Below are 27163 nucleotides of genomic sequence, written 5' to 3'. Positions count from 1 at the left end.
CTCCTCCCACCAAGAGCAATTCCTATTTCCCCTCTTTCCCACTTAAGACAGTGGCCATGTGTTTGACTACAGGCACAGCATACTGCTAGACCAATGCTTGAAAGTCCTACTTATTTTTGTTCATTGCCTGTTTCCCTCTATTTCTTGGAGTTTACGGAAACAGCTGGCATTTCACTAGAAATTTTTTTCCCCCAACATATGGGATTAGGCTCATCACTACTGTTACAAAATACTATTTTGTAAGAAGTCTTGGAGACCAAACACCGATTACAAAATGCAATAGGTTAAACTGATTTCCTAATCCAGGAAAACAGGCCTCAGTCACTTGAGGTGTCTGCATGGTAGAACAAATCGTTCTAAGACGTCCTCCTATGCAAATCATTAGTCATCTGGGGAAACAAGTCTGATATCTGGAAAGTAAACAGTGCACGTGGTGTTCCACCTGGCTGCTCCCGGAGCTGGGGAGATGGCCCTGGGGAGGATGGGAATGGTGTCCGACAGAAAGGGCCATCCTGGACTGGGGCCCAGGTGGAGAAGACCTGCTGTGCTTCTGCCACTTTGTAAACCAGTGGGGAGTGTAGAGAGCAGCCTGCTTTCCATCATGCTCTTGCCGCCAGACACTCCTTGACACTAGCGAGGTATAGCCTGAGAGAGAGACGGCTAAGGAACGCCTCGCTGGCTGTTTCCTGTAGGTGGTGGGTGGTGGAGGAGATGAGCAGATGGGTCCCGCGTCTGGGTGGAATGGGCACGCATTCAAGCAGGGGAGTCTCTGTCAGCCGTGGGGAGGAAGCAGGCTCCCACAGCACGCTGTGCGCTCATTTGTCGGTGCACTTTGCACGTGGTATTGGACCTGCGTGCCTGTTTATTTTCCTTTCTAGACTTGAGATCGGGTTGTATCTCATTCATCTGCTTTCTAAGGATCTGGCACAGAGAAGGTGTTCAATAAACACCTTCAAAGGAAATAGCATTCTGATGGGGAAGCAAAACAGGGGAATGGGAGGGCATTCTAGGAGGAGGCTGCTGGATCCCCATCCTTGGAGATCCTGCTAAGAACTAAGAAGCCTCCAAGACATGCCTGTGTCAGCAGCACAGGCTGGCATCAGAAAATCTCTCAGATTTCAGTTCTGTTTCTGGGGTGCTTGGAAGATCGCATGTGGAGTTTTGCAGATCAATCCTTTCAGATTTACTATACAGATCTGTTAGAATTAGGAAGGGTGAAGCTGGGGTGGGCAGAGAGAACATGAGAACACGCTGGATGGAGGGTCATAATTTGGGTGCGTGCCTGTTAACATGTCAGATGAGACAACTTCTCCAGGAGGTGGCAACAGCTAATGGTCTTTTTCAGTCCTATCAGATAAGGCAGGTATCTGGTACCTGTAACTCTCCTGGCATCGAGAAATTCAAGAGATAATATCTGATAAGAAAAACCTTCTGGCAACACCAGGAAATTCAAGGAATTGGGTAATACTGTTTCCAAATTTGTAACAGAGACGGGGGTGAAACTGAAATTGGGGGCTCGGGTGAGGGGCAAGGCTGCTTTCTGAACTGTATATTTAAATGATTTCTACCCATGTACTGAATAGTACACGCATCACTAAACATTTGCGTGTTTCATTCAGTAAGCATTTAGTAAGCACCTATATGACAGAAATCTACTGGACACCAGGCATAAAGATGAAGAATCAAAATCTGTGCTTTCATCACTTTCCTAGCCCGAGGGAGAAAACAGACCAAAACCAAGGCTAGAGCATGAGGTTCTAAGTGACACCTACGATAGAGGCCTGCAAGGGGCCTGACAGCAGGAGGAGCGTTTCGCTCAGACAAGGGTTAAAGGAGCTGTGCAGAGGAGAAAGCAACACCTGAAGACAGGGTGACAGCCAAGGCAGGTGGAAGGCAGGAGGGGCCTGGAGGGGTTACGGAGGGCAGGTGTGCAGATACAGAGGCATGTCTGGGGTGCTGCAAACGGGTCTGTGGGTTATATCTTGAAGGATTTACAGCAGGTGAGTAATACCAAAAGATTTCCATTCCTTTAAATGTCACCCTTGAGATGGTATGGAGGATGGACCCAGAAAAGACAAGACAGAAAGCCAAATTCGAGGTGTGAGGGCTTCAGGGAAGGAGGTGCCGGTAACACAGAGGAGATGGGCCAGGTTTGGAAGATCTTCAGGGATCAGAAATCACAGGACTTCTGACCAACTGTCTGTGATATGAGTGGGGGGGGGGGGAGATGGGTGAGGGGGACAAAGTGTAGGCTGAGTTTGAAAATTCTGAATTCAGGTGAGTGGAGCCTGGTACCCTTTGGGGAAAATTCAGGGTAGGGCAAGGATATAAGTAAAGGTTGAGTTTAGTTTTGTTGAAACTGTAAGCATTTGCCTAACAGCCAGGTGGAGAGAACCCGTAGGCCACTGGATACATGAGGGAGGAGAGTTCGGGAAAAAGATCTGGCCTGAATATAAAAGTGAGCTGAAGCCATGGCATTATCCAAAGGAGTGTGCCAGGGCAACTTCCAAGGGTGGTGCTGTTAGGAAGAGGAGCCTTCAAAGGACGCTGAACAGCAGCTGGCGGAGAAGGAAGGAGTGCGGGTTGGAGGCGGGAGGGTGAGCCCCACAGCCAGGCCAGGTGAGCAATTCATTCCCAGTGGTGAACGCTGCAGAGGGAGGCTCGCTCAGTTTGCTAACCAGGTGGACCTTCAGTGGCCATGACAGGTGGCCTTGTAGTAAGGGCTGGCAGGGCGGCAGACACCAGATGCCAGGAGGATGAATGGCAGGGGCAGGGGTGAGTGTGTGTGGAGTGAGATAAGGAAGTAGACAAGTGAGCATGGACAAGTCCCACAAGAAGCCTGGCTGTGAAAGAAAGGGGAGAGATAAGGCAGTAGGCTAGGGGGAGATGTGGAAACAAGGGAGGTTTCATTTTGTTTTTAAGATGGGAGAGATTTGACCTCATTTATCTGCAGTGGGGAAAACCATCAGCATAGTCAGGGAGAATGAGGATTCTGGAGTGTGAGATAACTGATGGCTCAAGGTTCAGGCAGCGGTGAGATGGGATGGAATGTGCGGCAGGGGAGAGGGTTAATCCTGCACAGGAGGAGGACAGTGTCCACTGAGCTGGAAACCGCTAAACGGTGATATGGCCCAGGTCCAGGCTGGACATCACGAATGTGTAATGGATTGATCTCTGGGAGGCAATTTTTCCCGGGGCTATTCGGTATCTCAGGGTTATAATGAATAGTACTGTCAGAATAACACAGAACTGGGGTTTTGTCAGCGTCAAATAATAACCCCAGTAATACAGAACTGGGGTTTTGCCAGTGCTGTCAGCGTAATACAGAACTGAGGTTTTGTCAGACAGAAGCACAAGGGATTATGAGCTCTTATGACAAAAAGTACTTGAAATGGCCACTTCATGCCTCGACAACTGCAACAGTAAAGGCTTATACTTAAATAGCACTTACCTCGTTCGAGGCACTGGTGCATAAACGTTACATGCATTAATTCATTCATCCTCATTACCACCTGTCTTAGTTTGCCAAGGTTGCTATGACAAATACCATGAATGGGCTGGCCTAAACAATAAGCATTTATTGTCTCACGGTTTTGAAGACTTGACTGTTCTGAATTTCCTCTCTTCATAAGGCCTCCAGTCATATGGATGTAGACCCACCTGATTCAGTTTGGCCACACCTTAACAAACAATAACATCTTTGTACAGTCCTATTTACAAATGGGTTGACACCCATAGGCCGGGATGTGCCTTTTGTGGGGGACATGATTCAATCCCCACCACCACCCTAGGGGGTAGGCACTATTAATCTCATGTCATAAAGAAACTGAGGCAGGCACCCAGCTGGTATGATGAGAGCTGGAGCTCAAATCCTAGCACCCTGCCTCCACGATTGCTTTAACCAAGACAGTGCACTGCCTCCCAACAGGTCTCCTCCTTCCTGCCTTAGTCCACCTGCCTCCCACCTGCCCTATCACCCCTACTCTGCTTTACTTTTTTCATTGCATTTACACTTTCTAAAATAATCTTGTTACTTGTTTGCACTCCAGCTTTGAATGAGCTCCCTGTGTGTGGGCACCACATTGTCTTGATGGCAGTATCCCCCAGCACCTGAAATTTAGTCTGGCACCAAGGAAGAACCTGACAAACATCTGTTGAATGGAGGAAAGAACTGAAACTAAGGCGCTAATAGATGAGAAAAAAACAAAAGATCAGATAGTGGTGGCCTAGTAAGATGGGATAGAAAAGCAGGTACAGCAGAACAGAAATGCTAGAAGGTTAAAGGTGGAGCAATTCTGAGCATGGAGGTGACCTGGGCCAGCAGAAATAACAGGTATTCAATCAATATTTCTAATCAGTTGTTCCATGTCTTGACAGCAACAGTTTTCTTTTTAAGAAGCTCTGCTCTTCTAGAGGGCTCCCAGCCCTTAAATACATTGGACTGTCTGAGGTCTTGGGAGCAGGGACACCTCCAAGGGACCAGGGTCTCTTCTTTGGGAAACCCTCTCTGGGAGGAGGCAGAGATACAGCCCAGGGTGAGGCACAGCAAGCAGAACATAAGTGGCCACCCCACCTGGCTCTGAGCCCCAGGACTGGCCAAGGGCAGCTCTCCCCCAGGAAAGGCTAGACTCCCCCAGGAAAGGGAGCAGCAGAAAGAACGAGAGGAGAAAGAAAGGCAGGCACAGAGAGCAAGAGAGAGGAGGCACACATGAGCAAAGTGAGTAACATCATTAAAAGCACAGCGGAAACCCAGAAGGGAAAGAGTTGAAAAGACATCAAAGAAGGCAGCAAAGCCTCTGGACTTTCCAATTCCTCAAGAGTAAACAAGTTTCCTTTGCACAATAAAGGGTCTGCCAGCACATCAAGTGGGGCAGCTCTGCTGGAAAGATAAACATTGCATTAAATGAAAAGCTTCCAAATGGGGAAGCAAGATTCATTTTGAAAAATTGTCAATCAGCAGCTCTCCTCTGGAGCCTCAAGGTGCCCCTCTCCAGAGCAAAATCCTAACGGAGTCAATAAATGCTTCTGGGGGAAGCTTTTATGGAAAAAAGAAAGGTGTTCCTGGCAATTTACAGACCATTTTAAAAAGTAACTGGAACATTTAAAAGGAAGTAACTATGGGGCTAGGCAGTAAACGGTCTTTCTATCTGATAAGAGACTTTTCCAATCACAGAACTGTCGTATTCCAAATGTTAATACACTAAGCCTGGTTAGGTCAATGGCCACGGCACTGGAATCAGAGAGCATCCTACTAATCACTTAACTTGGACTTGTCATAAAATCGTAGGACTTCAGAGATTCTCTTGTCTGCTTCCTTTACTCTATGGATGAGCCATGTATTTCAGAGTCAGCACTGAAAAAAGAGTAAAGAGCTAGTGCTTCTTGAGAGCACAGTATATGGCAGGCCCTCCACTGACTTACATGCATGACATCACAATAGCTGACGAGAAAACAAAGATCCAGGGCAAAAAAGTTATTTGCCCAGTATTACCCAGCTAAAAAGTCAGGATTAAGCCCAGACATTCTGGTGTCCCCAAGCTCTTCTTCTAGCACACCACACAGCCTGCTCAGTTCCATCACTCCCCACAGCATCTTCCTTATTCACAAGAGGTGGTAAGAATCCCTGTTGTTTCCCATACTCTTCAGGGATGCCAAGATGGTTGAGAGAGACCACATCCAACCCATGCAACCTCCCTTGAAGAGACACACTTGGTGCTTTCACATTTTAACCTTGAAAGCACTATGCTGGTTGGACAGGCTTTCCTAAAATGGTCTTGGAGGTTTCTACAGGTAGATTGTCAATTATATTCTTCTCAGGAGTGGTGGATGGAAGGGGTGAAACTGCTAAGGTCTCTTGTGCATGAATGTGATTGAGAAAATTATCACCAAAAAGGAGGGGCGTAGCAGTTTGACATTATTGGTGAATTCCAAAAAGAAATGTTAGATTATGTTTGTAAACTGGTTTTTTCCTCTGGGCATATTAGATTATATTGGATTCATAGGTTTACTTGATCAAGTAATCAGGTAAACCTCTTGTGTCAGTAGGGTATTGAGTCCCTACCCTTTGGTGGGTAGGAACTTGCAGATAAAAGGCATGGCAAAGGACAGAGGTTAAGGGTTTTTGATGTTGGAGTTTGCTGCTGAAGCCTTAAGCTGGAGCCCCTGGAAGTAAGTACACAGAGAAAAGAGAAGCCAGCCCCAGGAAGGGAGGAGCCCAGGAAGCCTGAACCCTCACAGCCTTCAGCAGCCATCTTGCTCCAACACGTGAAAATAGAGGGAAGTAACTGATGCTTTATGGCCTGGTATCTGTAAGCTCCTACCCCAAATAAATACCCTTTATAAAAGCAACCAATTTCTGGTATTTTGCATCAGCACCCCTTTGGCTGACTAATACAAGGGATAAATAATATACCTGTGGGTCCATCACTTCAATGTTGACCATCCGTTTTAGCCAAAACAGTCAAAATTTAGTATCTATCAGTGGCCATAGTTGCCACTGCTGCCACCTGGCTCCTCGTCAATTCTCTCTCTCTACCTACCTTTATCAACCTCAATCTACCTACCCCTTTCCAAATGTCATCATTCCTCATTAAGAAGATTGCTTAAAAGTATCCCAGCCGAAATCTCTGTTCAAGCTCCATGTTCATTATGATACAGAGTAGGCATTTAATAAATGCCTATTGACAACGACTAACATGGTATGAATTTCTTAGCCACTCACTGTGTTTGTCAGTTTATTTAACAAGCATTTATTTTGCTAGGAACAGTCCCTATCCTCCCAGAGCTCACTCTACTAAAGAAAGAGAGCACTGTATGTCTGATACACAGTGGGCTAAATGTTTATGTTAACAGCATCAATCAAGAGAACAGAGGAACCCAGAGAAGAAAAGTGTTTACATTTTCTGGAAGGGCAAGGGCAGAGGGTGGGAGAGTGGGAGCTGTCGCAAAGGCTTCCCAGATGCTGGGACTGAAAGCTGAGCAGTATGCGTGCAGAGAGAAATAGCACTGACGAAGGCTGGAAGGTACCAGATGCGTTCAGGGGCAAGAAAGAGCTCAGAATGCAACGAGAGGAGTGCAGGAAGATAAGACTTAAAGGAAGCTGTCCCTAAGGGAATCCCCACTGACTTTCCAGAGAGACAGTATCATAGGAAATCACACCAGACCACGAAGGAGCTGGGGGAGGAAGGAGAAAGTCATTCCCACAGGAGGGAAATAAGTCCTACTCCTCAGTGTTGTCAATATGAAATACTATCCAGGAAGTTCTCCCTAAGAGGATAAGCCTCACAATCCAGATGTCTCAGGCAGAAAGCTGAACAATCAATTCTGATTAGATGCTTGGAGATTAGAGTTGTGATAAGGAAAATGGTGGAACACTCAACCTCTGGGCACCTTCCTGTCCCGGTGTCCAATCCCTTTCACTCCAGGAATAAAAGGCTTTACCAGACATAATCCCCTAACTCTTTGGATAAAATTTGTCTCTATGTGTCTATACCAGCTGCCAATGTGACTGTAGGTCTGAAAGCTTTTGGTCACCAACAAGGGAATTTCGATCACCAACAAGGGAATAAGGCATCACCAAAAAAGACTTCTACAAAGGCAACAGTGCCCTTCAATTCAGAAGCGAGCAGACCAGCTTCTGTTCCTGAGCAAAGCAGCTGGCTGTAGGTCTGGTATGGCCTCATATATAAGGTTTACAGGCAACTGTTACCACTGTGCTCTACTGACTGATCAGCAGAGATTTGTAAACTATTTGCCAAAGTCTTCCTGTAACTCTTACTGTTTTATCTGTAATCCCCAACCATAGAGATGGTAAGTTTTAAAAGTTCTGGCCTGCTATAAACTGTAACTGGCCAAGGGTACACAACAAAATGCAAGGCTATCTGCATCTCACAGTTTCCTGGAGAGAGACTGGCATAAATTTCCAGGAAATTCCTGGCCCCAAATTGTAAATCTGCTTCTGAAATACCTTGAGAATATATACGTAATGGACTGTATCTGCTTAACCACATAAAAAGGGTAATCTTTCTGCTTCTGCAGTCTCTTTGCGGATTGCCTGTGATGATGCATCACATTCTGCTTTAGTTCTGTGACAGTGTGGAGCTTTTTTGTGAATCCCAGTGAAGATCCTGTTCTTGGAGCTAATCCATTCTTGTGGGTGGGACCTTTTGATTGGATTGGATTCAGCTGGGGGGTGGTCTTTGGATTGCTTCAGCAAAGTCTGAGCCAGGGTGGTCCTCTTGCTAGAATCCTTTACAGAGGATGGAAAGCAGAGACACAGAGAAAAGAGAGGCAAAGACAGAAACCTCAAGAGGCTGAGAGAGAGAGGTCCAGGAGGCTGGAATCAGAGGAGCACAGAGGCACAGAGAGAGGCCCCCAAGAGGCAGAGAGGGGCTTGAAGGAGAGGGGGGAGAGAGCCATGAGCCTAATCGCCCACAGCTGAGCTCAGAGAGAAAGCATCTCTGGATGATGTCATCCAAGTGCCTGATCATCAAGTGCCTGATCGCCCGCAGGCAGCCGTAGGTGTGACAGCATCTCTTGATGATTTGGACACTTGTAGGCCTCAGGGTGTAAGCCTTTAACCTAATAAATCCCCAGCATAAAGGCCAACCCATATCTGGTATATGGTACGGAGAAGCTTTTAGCAAACTAAAACACAGACTTATTCAAAACCAAAACCGTTTTTCTTAATTCCTAAAAAAAATAAAAATGCAAGACCATTTATGTGATAATTTTCTATTAGTCAAGATGACAAAAGTGCACAATTAGTGATACAGTGCCATTATTTAGTAAACATGAGTAGTAAGTCAAGAGAAAAGATGGTCATTTAGAAACGGAGTACTAAAATAAAAATAACGTCAATTTCCTATGTTTATGACTAATACGTGTCCAGTAAATAAAGGATATAAAAGTACAGTAAAAAGTACATCTTCTTCCCATCCCTGACTCCAGCTACCCATTTCTTTTCCCAGAAAATAAACCACAGTTAACCAATTTCTTGTGGAACATTCTGGAGATATTCTATCCATAAGCATGTGTGTATGTACCTACATGTACACACAGAGAAATATATGTATTTTTAATACAACTGGCAGCATATCATATCAACAGTTCTCTATTTTGATGTTTAACTCAACAAAATATCTTTAGATGGCTTTATATCAGTTCATAGAGAGTTGACTCATTCTTCTGAATAGCTGTAAAGTATTCCACTGTTTGTATCAATTTGTTTAACATCCCCTTGGGCTCTTTCCAATCTTTTGCTTCTATAGTAACAAACCTTTTGCCCATATAACTTTAGATAAGCATCACCACACACACATAGGATTTATCTTTAGAATAAACTGTTAGAAGGAAATCTGAGGTAATTTGGAGGTCAAAAGATATGTGAATTTTAGAATTTAAAAAGGATTTCCACACTGTTCTGCTCAGGGAGTCCACCTTTATCAAACCCTGAATTAGCAGGTGTACCTGGGTCTATTTTGGGCTTTCTGTTCTGGATCCATTCAGTTGCTGATTCATGCATCAGTACAGATTTACCTATTGCAGCTTTAAAATATGCTTTAATACCTGGAACATCATTACTCCATCAATCATCTTTTCCAGAATTTTTCCTATTATTGGTTTTTATTTTTCCATGCTTACTTTAAAATACTAACGGCTAACAGGTATTTGATGCTTCCTATGTCCAAGGACTGTATGCAGCATTTAAAAATGTCCTCAGCTCACTTAAACATCACAATAACCCTCTGAGGCAGGTATTATTATTATTCTTTTTTTTTTTTTCAGAAGAGGAACTATGGCACAGAGAGGTTAAAGAACTTGGCCAGGAATGTTGGAAACCGAGGCACAGTGGTCTCACAAGGAGAGACGTGCTGTTTCCATGGCTATGCTCGCACCCTAGGGAATGTGGTAATTAAGAGTTCCCAGCAAACAGGATGAAGCTGTTAAAGGCTGAAAGAAAAGATGAGCACATACCTTTTGTAGTAAATAGAACACTTAGATTTTGTATCTTGAGATAAGATTTTTTGAGTTCCTTAGTAATACACATCATTAACTGCACGCTTGTTCTCACGTAGACTGGGGTATATATAGAGCCCCTTGTGAACAATAAAGTTGTCTGATGAGTCTCTACTTGGTAGACCCCCTGATCCCAGCTCTTTCTTCTCTTTTCCCCTCTCCCCCCCCCTCCTCCCCCCATCTCTCTTTCACTCTCCTTTTTCTCCCTCTTTCATTCCCAATACCCTTCAGGCCCAAATCTCCAACACAGGATCACACGGCCAGTGACTAGTGAGGTTAGGCTACAAACCAACAGTGTGCACTTCACAATATTGTTTTCATAGGATGAGATTTACTTTGTTGTTCCCTAACTTTTTGAGTTGGATGCTTAAGTCATTTGATTTTCAAGATTTGTCATTTAGTAATGTAATTAAGTTTTTAGATTTTCGTCTGTATTCCATACTGCTTTAGATGTATTCCATAAGATTTGAATACCAAAGCTTACAAAAGTGTTGCCTATGCCATTAGAAATGTTCATTATGTTAAATTTATAGAGTAATATAGGGAGAACTAACATTTTTACAATACGAGGCTTCCCATCTGAGAATACAGTATGCCTGTTTGTCAAAATTTCTTTCTTAATACATATACATTTTTATTGTGATTACCCATATGTCACTGTAAATGGCTTCCACTATGAATTCCAACTGATTGCTGTACGACTGGAAAACCATGGATTTCTGAATGTATTATTGGATGTAGCCTATTTAACTGAATTCTCTTATTCTAACAGTTTTCAGTTTATTCTCTTGAGTTTTCCACATAATCAAACTATATTAATTTTTACGTGCTCTTTCCTAACACTCATGCTTTCCACCCCCACATTTACTGTTAAGTAACAGAAGCGATAAACGGCATCCTTGTCTTATTTCTGACTTTTAATGAGACTTAAAGGTTGGGGCTATTGGAATATTGCCCAGATTGAGGGTTTATACAGAAAGTTAGAAACAGAAAGAGAATATTGAGGTACTTGTAAATGCCTATTCTTTCTGATTTGTTTTATGGGCAGTGCCTTTTCACTGAAGCTTTTTTGGGGGTCAGATTTGGTAACACGAGTAGCTATCCACCTTTAGAAAGTTTCCCGGATATCTAGTTTACATGATTCATTTGATAGTTTAAACATCTTTGCTTTTCTGTTATAAAAGTAACACATGTTCCTTAAATAAAATTCGGAATCTGAAAAAGAACATAGGAAAAAGAAAATGCCTTTGAAGGGAATTAATTGCCGGGGACTCAGGGAGTGATCCACCAACCACACTTGTGCGTTGCGTACTGCATCTCCGCCCACAGCAGCATCGCGCCTACCTGGGTCCCCTGAGCTGTGGCTGTCCCTCTCGCTGTCCCCATCTTCCTGTCCATCTGCATTCTGCTGAGTGTGCTGCAGGCTCAGCTTGTGGCAGACCTCGAAGGCCTGCCCCACTGTCCGGACGATTCGCATAGCTTGACTCTGGAAAGGAAAAAGGAAAAGAATGAGTGAAGGACACAGAGACTCCCTGCAAAGACTGAGAAGAGCCAGGGGTGGGAGAAGATGTGCAAAGAGCACAGGGACAGAAACCCATGAAGCTAGCAAAGAGGTAGAAAAACCAAAGGTTGTTTGCATCCGCTCACAAAACAAGCGTGCATGAATCTCTGGACTGACAATATGATAGCCAGGCCCTGAGCCTCAACAGACTCCTCAACAGACAATCGGATTTATGGACTCACCTCACTCAGCTAAGATGGAGTTGAAGAAGGACAACCACCACACCATGGAGCCTAGAGTGCCTACAACTGAAAGCAGGAGGATTGCATCCAGTATCCATATGGAATCTGAGCCTCCTCTTGACATAGGGGTGCAACGGACACAACCAATCCAAGGTCCACAGAGAAAAGGTGGCATTGGAGTGGGAAAAGTTGACATGGTGGCTAATGGGTATGGGGAATGGCAGGAAGAGATGAGATGTGGAGGCGCCTTTGGGACTTGGAGTTGCCCTGGATGGTGCTTCAGGGGCAATCACCGGACATTGTAAATCCTCCCAGGGCCCACTGGATGGAATGGGGGAGAGTATGGGCCATGACGTGGACCACTGACCATGAGGTGCAGAGATGCCCACAGATGTACTTACCAAATGCAATGGATGTGTCATAATGATGGGAGTGAATGTTGCTGGGGTGGGGGAGTGGTGGGGTGGGGGTGGTGGGGTTGAATGGGACCTCATTTTTTTTTTTAATGTAATATTTTTACAAAATCAATAAAAAAACAAAACAAAAAAAAAACAAGCGTGCAGATATATTTTCCCTTCCTGAAACATGCCAGAAAATAGCAACTATCACACTTCTGAAACAATCATTCAGCTGAAAGGGCAGTGAGCAAATACACAGTTCTGGACCCAGCCCCAATTCCTCCTCCCATGTTTAATAAAAATAGACGGTATTCTTCAGAATCCTTGGCTAACCATTATCAAATGTTCAGTTGGTTCATCAAACTAAGAGGAACTCTGTCATCATCATCATTCTTTTGTTGCTGCTGCAAACTCCAGGCTTTTATGGAGCCCCAGTACTACCCCAGGGTAGTGGTGACACAGGGCTTGGAAGTATGGCCTAAAGAGCAAAGCCAACTAACTCCAAATCCACTACTGTGTCTGTGGCTATAAAGCCTCAGGTTCTCCTAATGAGAACATGTTACAAATACCACCATCACTGTATATCACTGACAAAAGTAAAGAACCCACTGGTTCAATCAACTATTTACAAGCCCCAAATGCTCAAAAGGAAGTGGGCTGGTTTTAATGCTTAGCATTTATACTCTCCGTGTTTCAGTTTTACATTTCAATACACTTACTAGGATTAGCAATTGACTCTGACCTCTGATTCCCCTGCAAGCTTTAGGTTTATCTGTCCTGCCTTCCATGTTGAAAATGGCAGTTAAGCATCCTGCTTCCTAGTCTCAATTTCCCAACTGTTCTCTATTTTATCACTGTTTCACATTACTGTAACTTCAACAGAAAAAGTGACTCAGTGGTAGCTTTATAGCTTCTCATCTGCCCTAGATAGGAATAAATATATGGATAACATAAATTATATAACACCTCCCCAGTACTGGGCATATAAGTGCTCAAGAAATGTGTCATTCTGAATACGGACATTCACTGCACTAAAAAGCAGTGAAGATGGAAAGTAAAAACTAGTTCCAGAAACGGTGCGGTGATTTTATCAATAATAGAAATAAAGATATTAAGGGAATCATGACTTATATATGGATGCTAGAATCAAAAGGGATATGCCACCATTTCCTTTTCCCCTAGTATCAGAGGCAAACTCCTGGGCCAACTGGATCTTTGGTCTGAGCTCACATGGTTTCTACACACAAAGAAATTCTTGAATAAGAGTTCTAGATGTGCACATTCCGTGCTGAGTGGCTTCGTTTGAATTTATCCCCTATTTGACTCCTCGTTAATGTAAAGGCTATATTTCCATTCTCGGTAGTAAAAGAACACAGTAGCATATTTCATGAAGAGTCTTCTGTGCTTGAATACATAATCAAGCTACCCTGCTATTTGCTTTAGAGAATGATTATATATACACAAAAGAACTGCTCCTCCTAGGAGTCAGAGGATGGCAACTAGTTCATAAATGGCTGTGTAAGTTCTGACGTCCCCTGATTCTTTCCTTTATAAGTAAAGGATTCTATATAAGGACCTTGTTGGCGGGGGGAGCAGTTCCTTGAAGGTGTCTGGAGGGCCAACCTGTACCTGGCAGGGCTGTCCCTCTCACCCCCAAGGCCATCTGCTCTCTGCATGCTGGGCTGGCTCCTGCTGCTGGACCTATCCACGTGGCTACCTTACCTTCTGGCCTATAGGCAAGAAGACTGGTTCAGCTCACTACCTGGGCAATGAGGAATCATATGTGCTGGGGCTTAAGGGTTAATAAGCCAAGGGTAAACCAAAGAACCCCTTCTGGAGGTTTATAAGGATATCCGTTCTTTAGGTCCCCCAGGTCACCTGGAAGCAGCTGCTCACATCTCATGACCCAAACAGGCCTTTGAAAAGCAAAGTGGAGTTTTAAAGACATAAAGGCAGCCAGCTATAAAGCAAACAAGTGAGATGCTGGGAAGGCTGCCCCTTCCAGCTCCAGGATCTGACCAGTCTCTGGAATTTACTAGACTTTTATTTAAAAACAGCATTATTTTTTTTACAGAGCATTATTTCTTTACATAGACCCATGAAGTACTTGGCTACCTGGATCAAATCTTCCTGCCCAAAAGCCAGTTCTATGAGCAGCCCCAAAGCATTTGTGGACTCTTAGTTGTCAAGATCAGTCTGGATATGGTTGCTATGATGCTTTCAAAGCCAGGAAGGAAGGTCTAACCTTGGAGTGGAACTCAGCTGCAGATGGAGAGCACTGAAGCTCAAGGGAGTGCCAATTACAGGTAATTTTGTGAAAATAGGGCTGGAAAGGAAGTTCTCTTAGAACGTTATACTGATCATACTCCTGGCACAAGAAATGTTCCTTTAAACCATCCGCCTATTCGTGTTGACATAAACCCCCTGGGCATCCCTCACCCAGCACCAAAGTCAAGATGCAATGAACAGCTATTCCCTTTAGTGTGCCTAATTGTGGGTATCAGCTGTATACTTAGCAAGTATCAATTTTTGATGCATTGCCGCAATAATCATAAAAAGATACTATCTTCTCAGTGAATGTGCACTGTCAGAGCCTCGACTCAAAAGCAGACAAAAGCCTGCAGTGGTAGCTTCAGGAAGATGCAAATCTAAAGGTTGATTCCTGTACTACGCTGTCCCCTAGAAAAATGAGAGTCAATCACAATTTAATTTTCTGTGATTTTCTTGTCTTTTCTTATTCTAAGTGACTTTGTTGTAGGTTGGTCCTTCAAACCTTGGGAATCTTTTAGATTCTATTTACATGGAAGGAGTGGTTATCAGTCCTATTCTGCAGCTGACCTAATAAATAACCTTGGACATCGTTCCAAATTTCAGGATCCTGGAAAAAGCTCTAATTCACAAGCTATGGAGAAGATTAAAGAAGTCATATAAACAATAAAATTGGAGAGTATAAGCAAAAAAAAAAAAACCCAAGGTATATATGATATGAAGAAGAAAATGATGAGAACGATAAGAAGAGAAAGAAAAGACAAGACAGTAGGCATACTTTTTACAAGCAAAGTTTTTTATTACTCTATCAGCTCTCTTTTTTTTTTTTTAACCCCAATCTGTATTTTCTGGGCACTTGAGATTTGTCTGCCAAGTGTTTCTGAATCCCAGGGACCTGAAGTCTAAGTACTCAGTTTCAGGATGGCTCAAGGTTTGCAATTCTCACCTTTCACAGCAATCAAGTACAGTCCCCTTGACCTTGTTTTAACTAGCACAGATGCTCAACAAAAGTAGGACTGAAGGTCATGTTCCTTTAATGTGCTTTTGTTTTTGAAGCTTGGTAAAGGATTTAGCTTATATTTATCAAATGATTGCAATCTATGGATTTTGAAATGCTGGAGCATGAAAGTATATTTACTTTTAGACTTCTTCATATAGGAGGACCCAAGGCACTAAGTCTCTGAAATGGAAGATGGCTAACTTTTTGTCCAACAGGTTATTTAATGACCTTGACCATATAATTTGATGGAGGCAATGCCTTAGACACCAGAATATTACTCAGTACAGGGAAAGTTTAGTTTCAAAGTTTCAATGACTTTCAACATTGTCAGGAGATAGTACTTCTTAAAGTTTTCAATAGATTATTGGGTTTTTACCTTCTACTCTGCTGGTCCATGAAACACAGAAGGGAAAGAAGACTACGTTATAACCTCAGTGTTATTGGTAACAATCCGGGTGACCATGGGCAAGTTAGTTCATCTTTCCAGGTTCTGATCCCTCATCCCTGACAAGAGAGATTTAAGCCTAGATGAGCTCTGACATCTATGACTTCTGTATTTTGACTTTCCAGCACAATCACATCCCGATGTTTAAGGTGTGAAAACAGGTTCTTTCCCTAAATTTAGGACCTATTACTCCTTCATCTCTAAAGCCTGACAAGTGAGACATATTCCTTAACACACGCAAACGCTAATGGACAGTTAGACCGCTCAACTGTGGCCCCCAATTTGATTATGTCAACATTACAGGAGAAACAGTTTCTCCTAACCCAGACCAATTGAGCTCTGAGTGCAGGCAAAATGATTTCAAGGAGCTGCCTGTGAAGATAACAAGGAGGATCCTGCAGCTCCTGTTAATCACCAACACTTCACGCACTGATGCGCTAAGTACAGAGACAGTCACTCTTAATCAGGGCAGACAGTCATATCCTCCTGGGGGCTGGGAGAAAATGACAGGAGGGTGATATCCACTCCACAGGAGAAGTCAAGAAGCCAAGCAAAGTATTGCCAAAGAGGCGTGCAAACAGGCAAAAGGCCTCGTAAATGAGCACTACCGTCTCAGCCCCCAAGGAGGGAGGGGCATGGGATGCCCACGATATTAGGCAGTGTCTCCACTGGACGCTCCAGACAAGGAAAAGACCGTTTCCCGCTCCTCCTTTCCAGCTCTCGTGGGCCTAGTTCCTGAGATCCCTACGTCCTAATCCTGGCAATCCTTCCCAGTCACATAGAAGGTGTTCCCTCCTAAAGCTCGGATCACCCCACACACAATAGTTGGCATTTCTGGACTTATTTGTGGTTGGAGAAACTGGAGCCCAGAGAGGCTCACATGTCTTTTAACATGAATTTCCTGTAATCGAGTTTAGTTGCAAAAGCCCTGGACTGGGAAGCAGGAGGACCGGTTCTAATCTCAGTGGCGTTATTGATTCACTGGGTCACCAATGGCAACTTACTTTCTTGGGACCTTTCTTTCTCCAACTACAAAATGAAGTTAATATTGACGCCACAAGGGTACCATGAGAAGAAAGGAAAATCTCTGTCAAAATGACCTGGGCTGTTCAGAATTCAGGAGCTCTTCATACCTAAGTTATGATTACAGCAGAACCCAGTTACAAAAGAGGTCTTGGAGGACAAGGAGACATCTTAGCCATGCGACTTCCTAATGATCTAAGGAGGGTGGTATAATGATGTGGTTAAGGGAGTGAGCGCTAGAATCAGACTTTCTGGGTTCAGTTCAGACTCCACTTACTGACTCCTCAGCAAGTTATTTATCCTAAGCCTTAGTGTTCCCATCTATAAAATGAAGAGTGGGAAACGGACTTTGGCCCAGTGGTTAGGGCGTCCGTCTACCACATGGGAGGTCCGCGGTTCAAGCCCCGGGCCTCCTTGACCCGTGTGGAGCTGGCCCAAGCGCAGTGCTGATGTGCACAAGGAGTGCCCTGCCACGCAGGGGTGTCCCCCGCATAGGGGAGCCCCACACACAAGGAGTGCACCCGTAAGGAGAGCCGCCCAGCGCAAAGGAGGGAGCAGCCTGCCGAGGAATGGCGCCGCCCACACTTCCCGTGCCGCTGACGACAACAGAAGCGGACAAAGAAACAAGACGCAGCAAATGGACACAGAGAACAGACAACTGGGGGAGGGGAGGGGAATTAAATAAATAAAAATAAATCTTTAAAAAAAAAAATGAAGAGCATAATAAATAGGACTTATCGCATAGGACTGCTAGGGGAATGAAGTAAGACAATCCATATATAAATAGCTTAGAACAGTCGTAGGTACATAGGAAGAAATGAAAAAAGGCTAGATAGCATTTGACGTAATATAAGGCTTAGAAATTGCAGAGTAGATGACTAATTTACTACATCATCTTCCTGCAATATTCTGCTGTCTAGCTTCTGGTGAACGTGCAACTGAAAAACAAAACAAAACAGCTCAGGTTAAAGCACCCTAGGTGAAAACCATTTGGCTGTATGTGTGGGTCACTAAAGGAAGACCCACAGGTATAGAGTAATTACTGTGCCAGGACCAAGGCAGCAGGCGGCCCTCTGCCAGGGACGCTGAGACACCTGGACCCCTATGCTCAACCAGAAGAGGCAGCCCTTTTCCCCACCGTGAATTGTGTGGTAAGAACAATAACCACATCAGAGGCCTGTCGTGAGAAATGTGCTGTGGACACGTGCACATGTACCTGATGTGACATGCAACAGCAATAGTTGTTTTTCTATACTACGGTCAATAGCAGGACTTTGCAGAACACCAGGCAAAAGATCTCCCCGTTGACCTCCAACGACCCAGAAGCTTCCCTGCAAGATACGTTTCCTCAGGGTCTGCATCTCATCTACTATCTACAGCCTTTTCCTTTTCACCTCTTAAAGATTCCTATTTCTTGCCAATTAAAACTCCTTCCCAAGCAAACTATTATCTCCTGAAACCAGAAGTGCTTTACAAAACAGTAAATCACCTCATTTGGAGGTTAACCACAATGGCGTGCACAACCCTTGCAGACGGGGTCCCCACCCCTTCCCACTTCTGCTTCCTCTGCTGAACAATTCATTTCTCTTTCCTGGCTGGGAAACTGGCCCTCCCACCTACAGGTCAGGAGCAAAAGGGCAACAGTCTGGGCTGTCTGGAAACAACAGCATGGCTTGAACCAACACAGGGCCTGAGAACCAACTCAGCTCCCCTGCACCTCAGAGCTACCTGAGACTTTTTGTTCTCCAAACCTGAAAGTCTCTCATCTCCAGCCTCAGTGCTTTATCCTTCTCTCCCGCTCCCTAGGCCTTTCTCTCTCAGTCCTTTACTGTTTAGATCAGCTCAGTCTCGATTACATTTTCACTTTCAGTTTTTCTGTCCACTTTATATAACCTTGAAGTGGAAGTGGTAACTTACTTCTTTTTCTTCTCTCTTTTCCAGTTCTAGCCTTTTCCATTCAATTCCACGATTTGCATTTTAAAAGCCTGGGAAACGGGGTGTGGGGTTGGGGTGGGGTAAGGGCATAAATCTTAGAGAAAGAGGCTAAATGAGCAAAGCATAGTTTCTGAAGCATGAGGATGGGGAATAGGACATACATAAACATAAATCTTGATGCGATCGCATAATATTCTTACTATTCCCATTTGACGAAGAAAGATGCCTTAGGACACAAGATGCATAAGAACTGATACAGCATCAGAGGTGGGGTACGGAGAAAGGCATTTGGAAATATGGTCCTCGTATAAAGCCAGGCTTTGGTTTGCCTCTTAGAATGGAAAACTTGTAAGGGCCCTTAAAGGTAAAAATACTGTGTTTTCTAAAATTTATTTTGCAGAAAAACAGCTCCCAGGATATTAATACATATTACATGGGGGAAAAATATGATTCCATGGCCCAATCAATTTGGGAAATGCTGGACTAAACATGCTTATTCCAGATGTCATGATTTGTAGCCCACAGATCATCATTACAGATTTATAATGAGAGGTCACCTTAATAAATGGCCCTGACTATTTTCTACCCCATGCTAGGGTGAGCACTACCCACAGTGCTATCTACCTGCTTCCATTCTAGAGCTCTTATCCAATGGTTGATACCTCTCCACTTGTCCACGTGTAGCAAAGTACAATGTTCGGATGAAACAGAATTTTCTTAAATAAGAGGAATGACAGACTACGAAGATACTTTCCCCAGGTCTGGCATTAGAACAGCCACCTCAAAGTCTCCCTCTCTCTCAAGAGAGAGATTGGTTTAGGTCTGGAGTGCCCTCCATCCATCAGAGGAAAATTGCCCCTTTACCTTCTTCTTGGATTTAAAGACGTTACATCTAAATATGTTGCTGGCACCATCTCGAGCGATATAGCTGAAGATCTTCAAGTCCTGGGAATCATGAGAGACATAGAAGATCCTATAGGAAAAGCAACAGAAAAATGCAGGGAAAAGGTCATTAGGTTCAAATCTCCAATAAGGAAACCTCTGTTTAAGGACACCCGAAAGACAAAACTCAGTAAAGCCAAGTTATTAGAGAAAGCCTTCTTCTGGTGGGACCAAAAAGCACAGTGAACCTAATCTTATTTTTCAACTTAGATTTTTGCAGTATCTTTAGATAATGTGTCTCAGTGCTTTCTTGCTCACCTATGGTCAATCCATTTTCTATACTAAAGTGCTATTTTTAAAAATACAAATTACGTGTCATAGTTTCCCTCTTCAAATCATCCAAAGGCTTCCTATTGCCCTCAGGAGAAAGTCCTCCTTAGCATGAAGTATCTACCCCTCTGTTTTCATCTCCCGAGCGCTGACCTATATAGTCCTTCAGAACTAGTCTCCCACACCTCCTCTGCTTTTGCAACTGCTATGAGCACCCTGGGCGTCCTTCAAAATTCTGTTCAGAGAAGGAAGCCTCCTCTGGACCCCCAGTCTGAGCTACTGGACCACCTTGGGCTCCCCTTTGCCACAGCATGAGTCCCAGTATGACGTTTATACTTGAAGGGACAAGGACCACATCTGGGTATTCCCAGTGCAATCACGGTGACTGGCAGGCAGGAGGTTCTTGATGCTCCCACTCTCATTAATGAGCATCCACAGTGGTCTGCCCGGCTATTCATTTTCCCCATAGGAAGTTGGTTCAGATGCATCATACATAAAATTCCTTTGATTTTTTAAAGTTATTAATGTATTATCATGTAACGCCCTAAAGACCAAAAACTGAATTTAAAACTCATAGAGCAGATACGAACGTGAACGGACACACCAACTAGACACAGTGATGTGTCTAGGCACAACTAGGCACAAAGGGAAGGTGGCAAGATAAGGTTAACTTTAGCTTGACAGACAAAGCACCTTTTTAGCAATCTGCTGACAATCTGTGCAAGGATGCAGCCACTCTCCTTGGACTGCAGCTCTCTGGAGACGGCTCTGCTATGTGTTGTTATTAAAAAGTAAAGAACCTCAAGCTAAAAGTCAGCTGGTTACAGCTTAGAAAAGTTTCTGTCAATATAACACAGAAAGTTTTCCGAGTGACCTCATTCATCAACAAACTAAATTCCAGGCCTCAGGTCTAAACTTCAGATCTAGAAATATGTTCCAAGAACTGTAATTTCTACATGACTTTTTTTTTCTCAAGAACTGTGACTGTGTGTGTAACGGGAGAGCAGTTTGAAACTTGGGGCATTGGGGTAGGGGAGAATGTGGGCACCCAAGAGAATAAGGAAAGATTTCCCTTTCTCCCTCCTTCATCCTCATTCTCAAATCTAGTGGAGTTTTGACCCTGCTTCCAAAAAAATACCTTGGTCAATTTTCACAACTTTGCGTAAAATTATCAAGGATAGTAAACCAAATAACTCACATTGTTCAGAGAGCTAACAATGCTTACTAAAGTTTTGTTCACCCTTCAGATTTTCTAAAATTTATTTTTATTTCTAAAGATACACAGTATAATTTTCACTTGTTAATCAAAGTATCATGCTTTAAAGTTACAGCAATAAAATTTTCTGCTGATTGTTATGTCGAGATGTGTAACAGAACATTAGAGAAACTGGATTTTAGGCTCATCAACAAGTTGGGATTCATATCAGCAGAGTGATAAAAGAACCACTAGACTGTCACCCCCCACACACCCGTGCCCCCTTCTCTGGACTGTAAACCTACAGACAAGCTTGTTTCATTTAGGATCATGGGGGTGAGGTGGGATTTAGAGTAGAAAGAGCTGTGAGGTCCTCTGGCCTGGATCCAATCCCACATCCCTGTCATTCAGGGTTTCTCTTAGAGATGGCCAATCCATGCCCTTTTTGGGGAGGTTCTAATTATTGAAAATTTTCCTTTATGTTGACTGGAAACCTACCAACAGGAATGCAGTAGAGAAAAATGGTTAAGAATACTGGCCCTGCGGTGGGACAGACCTGGAATTAAGTCCAGGCTCTCCACTTACTAGCTGTGACACCCTGATTGCTACCTTGATCTCAATTGGTTCTTCACCTATGAAATAAAGGTGCTCATAGTACCCTATGTGATTCATGGGGTTTAAAGAATGAATGCACAGAGGGATTACCTACGAGCCAATGGTTGGTAACAGTAACTGTTACTACTCCTTCAACTCAGCTGCTCCAGTCTGTCCACTGGGGCCTTAGAGTACAAAGTTAGTCCTTCTTCCAAATGACAACCATCTGAATATTTGGAACCAACCACCACGTTTATATTTATCCCTTTCATTTTTAAAGTGAAACACCTCCTCTTCCTTCCAGAGTTCCTCAACTGGGCCATTTTCCAGATCACTTATTGCTCTGGAAGGTTTGTATTGTGGAAACTGCTTTAGGATGACAAAGATCCAGGTTCAGGTCTTAGTGCTGTTTCCTCATTTAAAAATATATGTATTAATAACATCTTCAGAAGGTGGTTTTAAATATTAAAACACACACACATACCATATTTAACACAATGCCCAATATGTGGCAAGTTGCTTGTCTCATCAATATGAGTTCCATTTTCCTTGTTAGCCTTTTCTGTGCATACCCACATTTGCTAATGATTCTCCTAAAACATAGTTGACAAAACTGAATGCACTGAAAAGCATAGAGTATATTTGGATAAATATTTTCTATGCACAAAAACTAAATATTTAGTAATGCATACCTGATTACTGTTTCTTTAGTTACAGCACTGTACTGCTGTTTCAGGTTGGGGTCAACTCAATGTTTAAAGTTACTTTGCACAACTGCTAGTTCTCAAGGTAGCATTCCGAAGAGTATTGGGGTAATTGGTTTTTAGGACTAGCTCATGGTGATCCTTATTCCTTTTCCTGCTTCTCAAAAACCATGTAATTAATGATCCTTTTTAGAATTTTGTCCAGAGGCAATAACAAATTAACTAGTCTGTAATTCCTGGACCCAGATTTTCCTCCTTTTAAAACGTAATACATTTTATTCTGGTAATCTTAACTCTTTTTGTCTTAAAATTTTTTTATAATTAGAGAAGTTGTGGACTTTCAGAAAAATAATGCATGAAATACAGGATTTCCATATACCATCCCACAACCAACACCTTGCTTTGGGGTAGAACATTTCTTACAATTGATGATAAAACATTTTATGTACTATTAATTAAAGTCCATGGTTTAACTTATCTTTTGGCAGTTAATAATCTTTTGGCAATTGTGAATAATACCGCTACGACTATCAGTGTGCAGATACCTGTTTCTGATAATCCTCTCTTAGCTCACCCATTTCCCATGACTTTGCATCACGATTCTGTAATTACATTCGTCAGGGCCTTTTCCAAGAGCCCCAGCGCATTCAGAGTTTTGGTTCTCTCCATAATGGTTGTTCTTTTGTACTTTGCCTTGGTTTTAAGCCCCACGTTCCATATTTTGTACTTTCCAAAGAACATTTTATGAATCAATATAGTGATTTAATTTTTCTTCATGGTCTCTGTCATTGTCAGTCTGTTTGAATATAAAGAACTCTAAAATGACATGGACACATTCTGAGACATTAGTATTCTACCCTAATGCCCTCACCTCCATGAGGACTGCCAGCTGCCTTTAGAAACTACCTGGCTACAAAGAAGGTAAAATGTCTTGAATCACCTGCAAGGTTTCCTGAACTAATATCCATGCTCCTGCCTCTCCAAGCTCCACAGAGGTGCACCATGTTCCTCTTCCTGATCAAGACCTGCTGGGCCTCACCAAGCCGGCCCAGAATCTGGCCTGGGATTCTCTCAGCCGCGCAAAGCACAGGACCTGGGAGCAGACAGTCTAGGCCTGTGTTGGGACCTGCCACATGGCCTTAAGCAAACTCTTTTTCTGTTCTCATCCTTAAATCCTAATCCATGAAATGAGAATAATAAAAACGTTTTTTGGAGTGGTTATAAGACAAATAGGCAAATATCCTATTACCCATTAAGTGCTATAAAAGTGCTTTAAAACAGTGGAAACAATCCTAGAACGCCAACTAGAAGCATCTCGCTATCTACCTGGGGCTTGTCTAGTTGGAATACAGCAGAGCACTTTTTCTCACGAGGTCCCTGAAAGGTCTGACCATCTCTAACCCAGGAAGACATCCCACAGGGAAAGAGGGAGATGAAATCTCACCAGGAAAGATCAGCTACCAAATAACCTGCAGATGGTAGAGACAAGACCAAAAGGTCCAAAACTTCTGGGACAGCAAGGAGCATGACGCAAAATATGCAGAACATAGAAATCAGCACCATCCTGAGGCTCAAGACCAGCTGAGTGAGATCCAGCTGTGAAGGCACCTCAGCATTCCTCCTTCCCATAGGAACCATGAGTCCCTCAGCAGCCTGTGCCGTTTTGGTGCCCCTCAGGGAATGTGTTATCCTCAGAAGGCCTGAGGAGAGCTTTACAAGGGCCAGTAGGTTAGAGGGAAGACCCTGCAATGCTTCCATACCAGAAGCTATAGCACTGACCAGGCCCCACACATACACAAGTGTGCTGCCTAAATACTGGGGCATCTTCTCTTTCCGAGCATGTTTCTGAGGAGCAGAAACACAATTTCACACTCCTATCAGTGCTCATCACTCACTCTTCCCCCTCTGCCTCTTATTTATTTTTAATCTAATCATCAGATCACAACATTATCCTTCGCCTGGGCCATTTTCTCTCTTATTACTACTTTCCTCTGATTATTTTTTTCCTCCCACTGCATATACAGGGCTCTTTATAACTTCAGCTGGTTTTCCTTTACTAGAAGTTATACCAATGATCATCTCTTCATTCCTCATTAGTCGTTCTTGATTTGATGACTGCCTCTTTCAGACTTCACTTTTTCAGGGCTGCTGCTTAGCATAATGAATGGTGAGAAATTCATGAAGAGGTGCCCACTGTCCATCATGGAATTGGTCTCCTTCTTTACAGACTCACTTCTTCAGATGTCCTAGGTATTGGGACATTGTCCAAGACTTGCCTGACACCATGATTAGGCCATATTTCAAAGACCTCCCTCCCCCACAAGATGGTCTGGGAGGAAGCCTGCAATTCCAGGGCAAGGAGAGACCTCAAGAAAGAATCAAGCCCATTTGTTCAAGTGTGGGTATAGAAATCAGAAGGCCTGATTTCTAAAGTTTCTTCAAGGAATAAAATTATATGAATGTCTAAATTATTATTACAAAGATCTACTGTGTACCTAGAGTAAAAAATAAGCAATCAATTGAGTTGTAAAATCTGGTAAGATCCAAAGACATTTATCTTTTGAAAATCTAGTTAAGATGCCCTCACAGCCTATTTCAGCAGTTAATTTATGTTTTAATTTCATAGCTGCTAAGTTCTTTCCTAGGTCCTACTAAAATTGCTCCTGCTTTATTTGAATCAACCACAGTCCATCACATTGATTCTCTAAATGCCAAGCACTGTGCTAAGTCAATTTACTCTCAATCAGTATTTGATGGGGAAAGGGGGATGGGGCAAAGGGACAGGACAGGTCAGATAGCCCTCAAAAAACAACAAAAAAAGCCTTAAATCATTTAAATCACTTCAAGGCTTGAACTCCTCTGCTCCAAATCTCCAGAACAACTGTCACCTGCTGCTAGTTCCCAAAAACCAAATCCATTAACATGAGCTGCTAAGTCTTTCTCCTCAGCTTCCCTGTTATTTTGGTTTATACGTGTAGTTTGTACAAATTTTCTTTGGTTAGCCCGTCCTTCCCACTCTTTGAAGAACCTCAGATGTACTGAAGACTTTTTGCTTAGGGAAACAACTTCCATCCCAGACTCATAGAAGAGAGAAAAAACCAACACACCAAAACAGAAGGGGTGTCACTTTTACTGGTATATGGTAGAGAAGCCTTGCCTAAAAACTTTTTGGTTTTTTCTCCCTTTCTCCATGAAAAATTTACACTGTTGTTTTTAAGACAAGGAATACCTTCCCTTTGAGTGGCATGTGGAGAGAGGGGTTGGGCATAAATCTTTTCAACACAAAATAAAGCATCAAGAAAGGTCTATACTCTTCCTTTATTCAATCCCATTTATACCTTGAAACCACGGGGAAGGCTTCAGTTGAGATTCCAGTTCCTCTACTTGTTCAAAGCCACTTAATACTCTGAACCTCAGCTTTCCCAACTGCAAAATGGGTTAAGTAGAGGCTCATAGCACTGTCAGGATAATCAAGAGAAATAATCTATAAATAGTGGCTGGCACATAGTAAGTGCTAAAAAAAAATGTTTACTAAATTGATGTGATCAAGTAACTGCTAATTGTATGTTTATCAAGTGCCAGGCACTGTTCTAAGCACTTTACATTAAAAACTTAATTGAATCCTACAGCTATGATGGTTAATTCATGTATCAACTAGGCTAGGTTACGGTGTCTAGCTGTTTGGTCAAACACTGGCCTGACTGCTAGGCGGTGAGGGTATTTCGTGGATTTAAATCATCAGTCGACTGATTGCATCTATGGCTGATCATATCTACAGTCAACCAGGGAGACTGACTTCAGCAATGACAGAAGTCTCGTTCATTCAGTTAAAGGAGAACTGAGAATTTCAGCAGTCAGCAAATAGAATTTCTCTCTCTAGTTTAGCCAACGAACTTCTCCTAGGGAATTCTTTGAAACCTTCTTAGGAGTTCCCAACTTATAGACTGCCCTACAGAAATCAGACTTGCCAGTTTCGGCAGTCAATTGAGTGACTCAATTGAGCCAATACCTACAATAAATCTCATATTTATACACACAGAGATTCTGTCAGTTCTGTTTCCTTGGAGAACCCTGACCAACTCAGAGGAGATAAAAATAATGAGAGTGGTTCCTGAGAAACAGAATCTTAAGGATGAGATTTTTGAGTTGGTTCTGGGGTTTTGGGAATTGGTTCTCTAATCTGATTAGATTAAAAGGAACTGATGACTTTATTTCCAATGATCAAGGTGGCACTGATAGTTCACGGTGGGAAATGGCAATAGAGATATTGAAATATCACCATTGGATACAGCTACTCAAATGCTTATAAGAGGTAAGGTTCAGTGTGACAGTGTATTTGATACCTTAACAGACTTTTATGTAGTTAAGTATAATGACGTTGTTTCTAAATAGGCTGGATATAGTTGTTAAAGAGATGATGAGCTCAAGGCTTCACATTCCCAGCTTAAGCACCACATGAGGGACGTGAAAGTTTCTGTGTGTGCCCTGAAAGAAATTCTTATTTCTTGTAGCTCCAGACTTCAGGATTTTTGAACACCAGTGTCCCATGTCCCATGATGTGTCTGAATTTCAATGTAAATTGAATTCCCAACCTTGCAGGGTAGCTGCTGTTAAAGTGAGGGTATACGT

General features: G+C 43.1%; 1 protein-coding gene across 15 annotated transcripts in view; it reads right to left on the bottom strand.

Annotated features, from left to right (window-relative positions):
• Positions 1 to 27163, bottom strand: part of LOC101444905 (carboxyl-terminal PDZ ligand of neuronal nitric oxide synthase protein) — a 301310-nt gene that overhangs the window by 30918 nt on the left and 243229 nt on the right. For all 15 annotated transcript variants that reach the window (XM_058310020.2, XM_058310019.2, XM_071207540.1 and 12 more), the window contains 2 exons: positions 19694 to 19802; positions 11362 to 11503 (listed from right to left, as the gene is read on the bottom strand). In XM_058310020.2, coding sequence (XP_058166003.1) covers positions 11362 to 11503; positions 19694 to 19802 — 251 coding nt within the window. The remainder of the gene's footprint in view (positions 1 to 11361; positions 11504 to 19693; positions 19803 to 27163) is intronic.

The sequence above is a fragment of the Dasypus novemcinctus genome, chromosome 13 (genome assembly GCF_030445035.2).
Source record: "Dasypus novemcinctus isolate mDasNov1 chromosome 13, mDasNov1.1.hap2, whole genome shotgun sequence".
NCBI classification, from domain to species: domain Eukaryota; kingdom Metazoa; phylum Chordata; class Mammalia; order Cingulata; family Dasypodidae; genus Dasypus; species Dasypus novemcinctus.
Note: the sequence above shows the minus strand (reverse complement) of the source record. Positions and strands in the feature narration are given on the sequence as shown.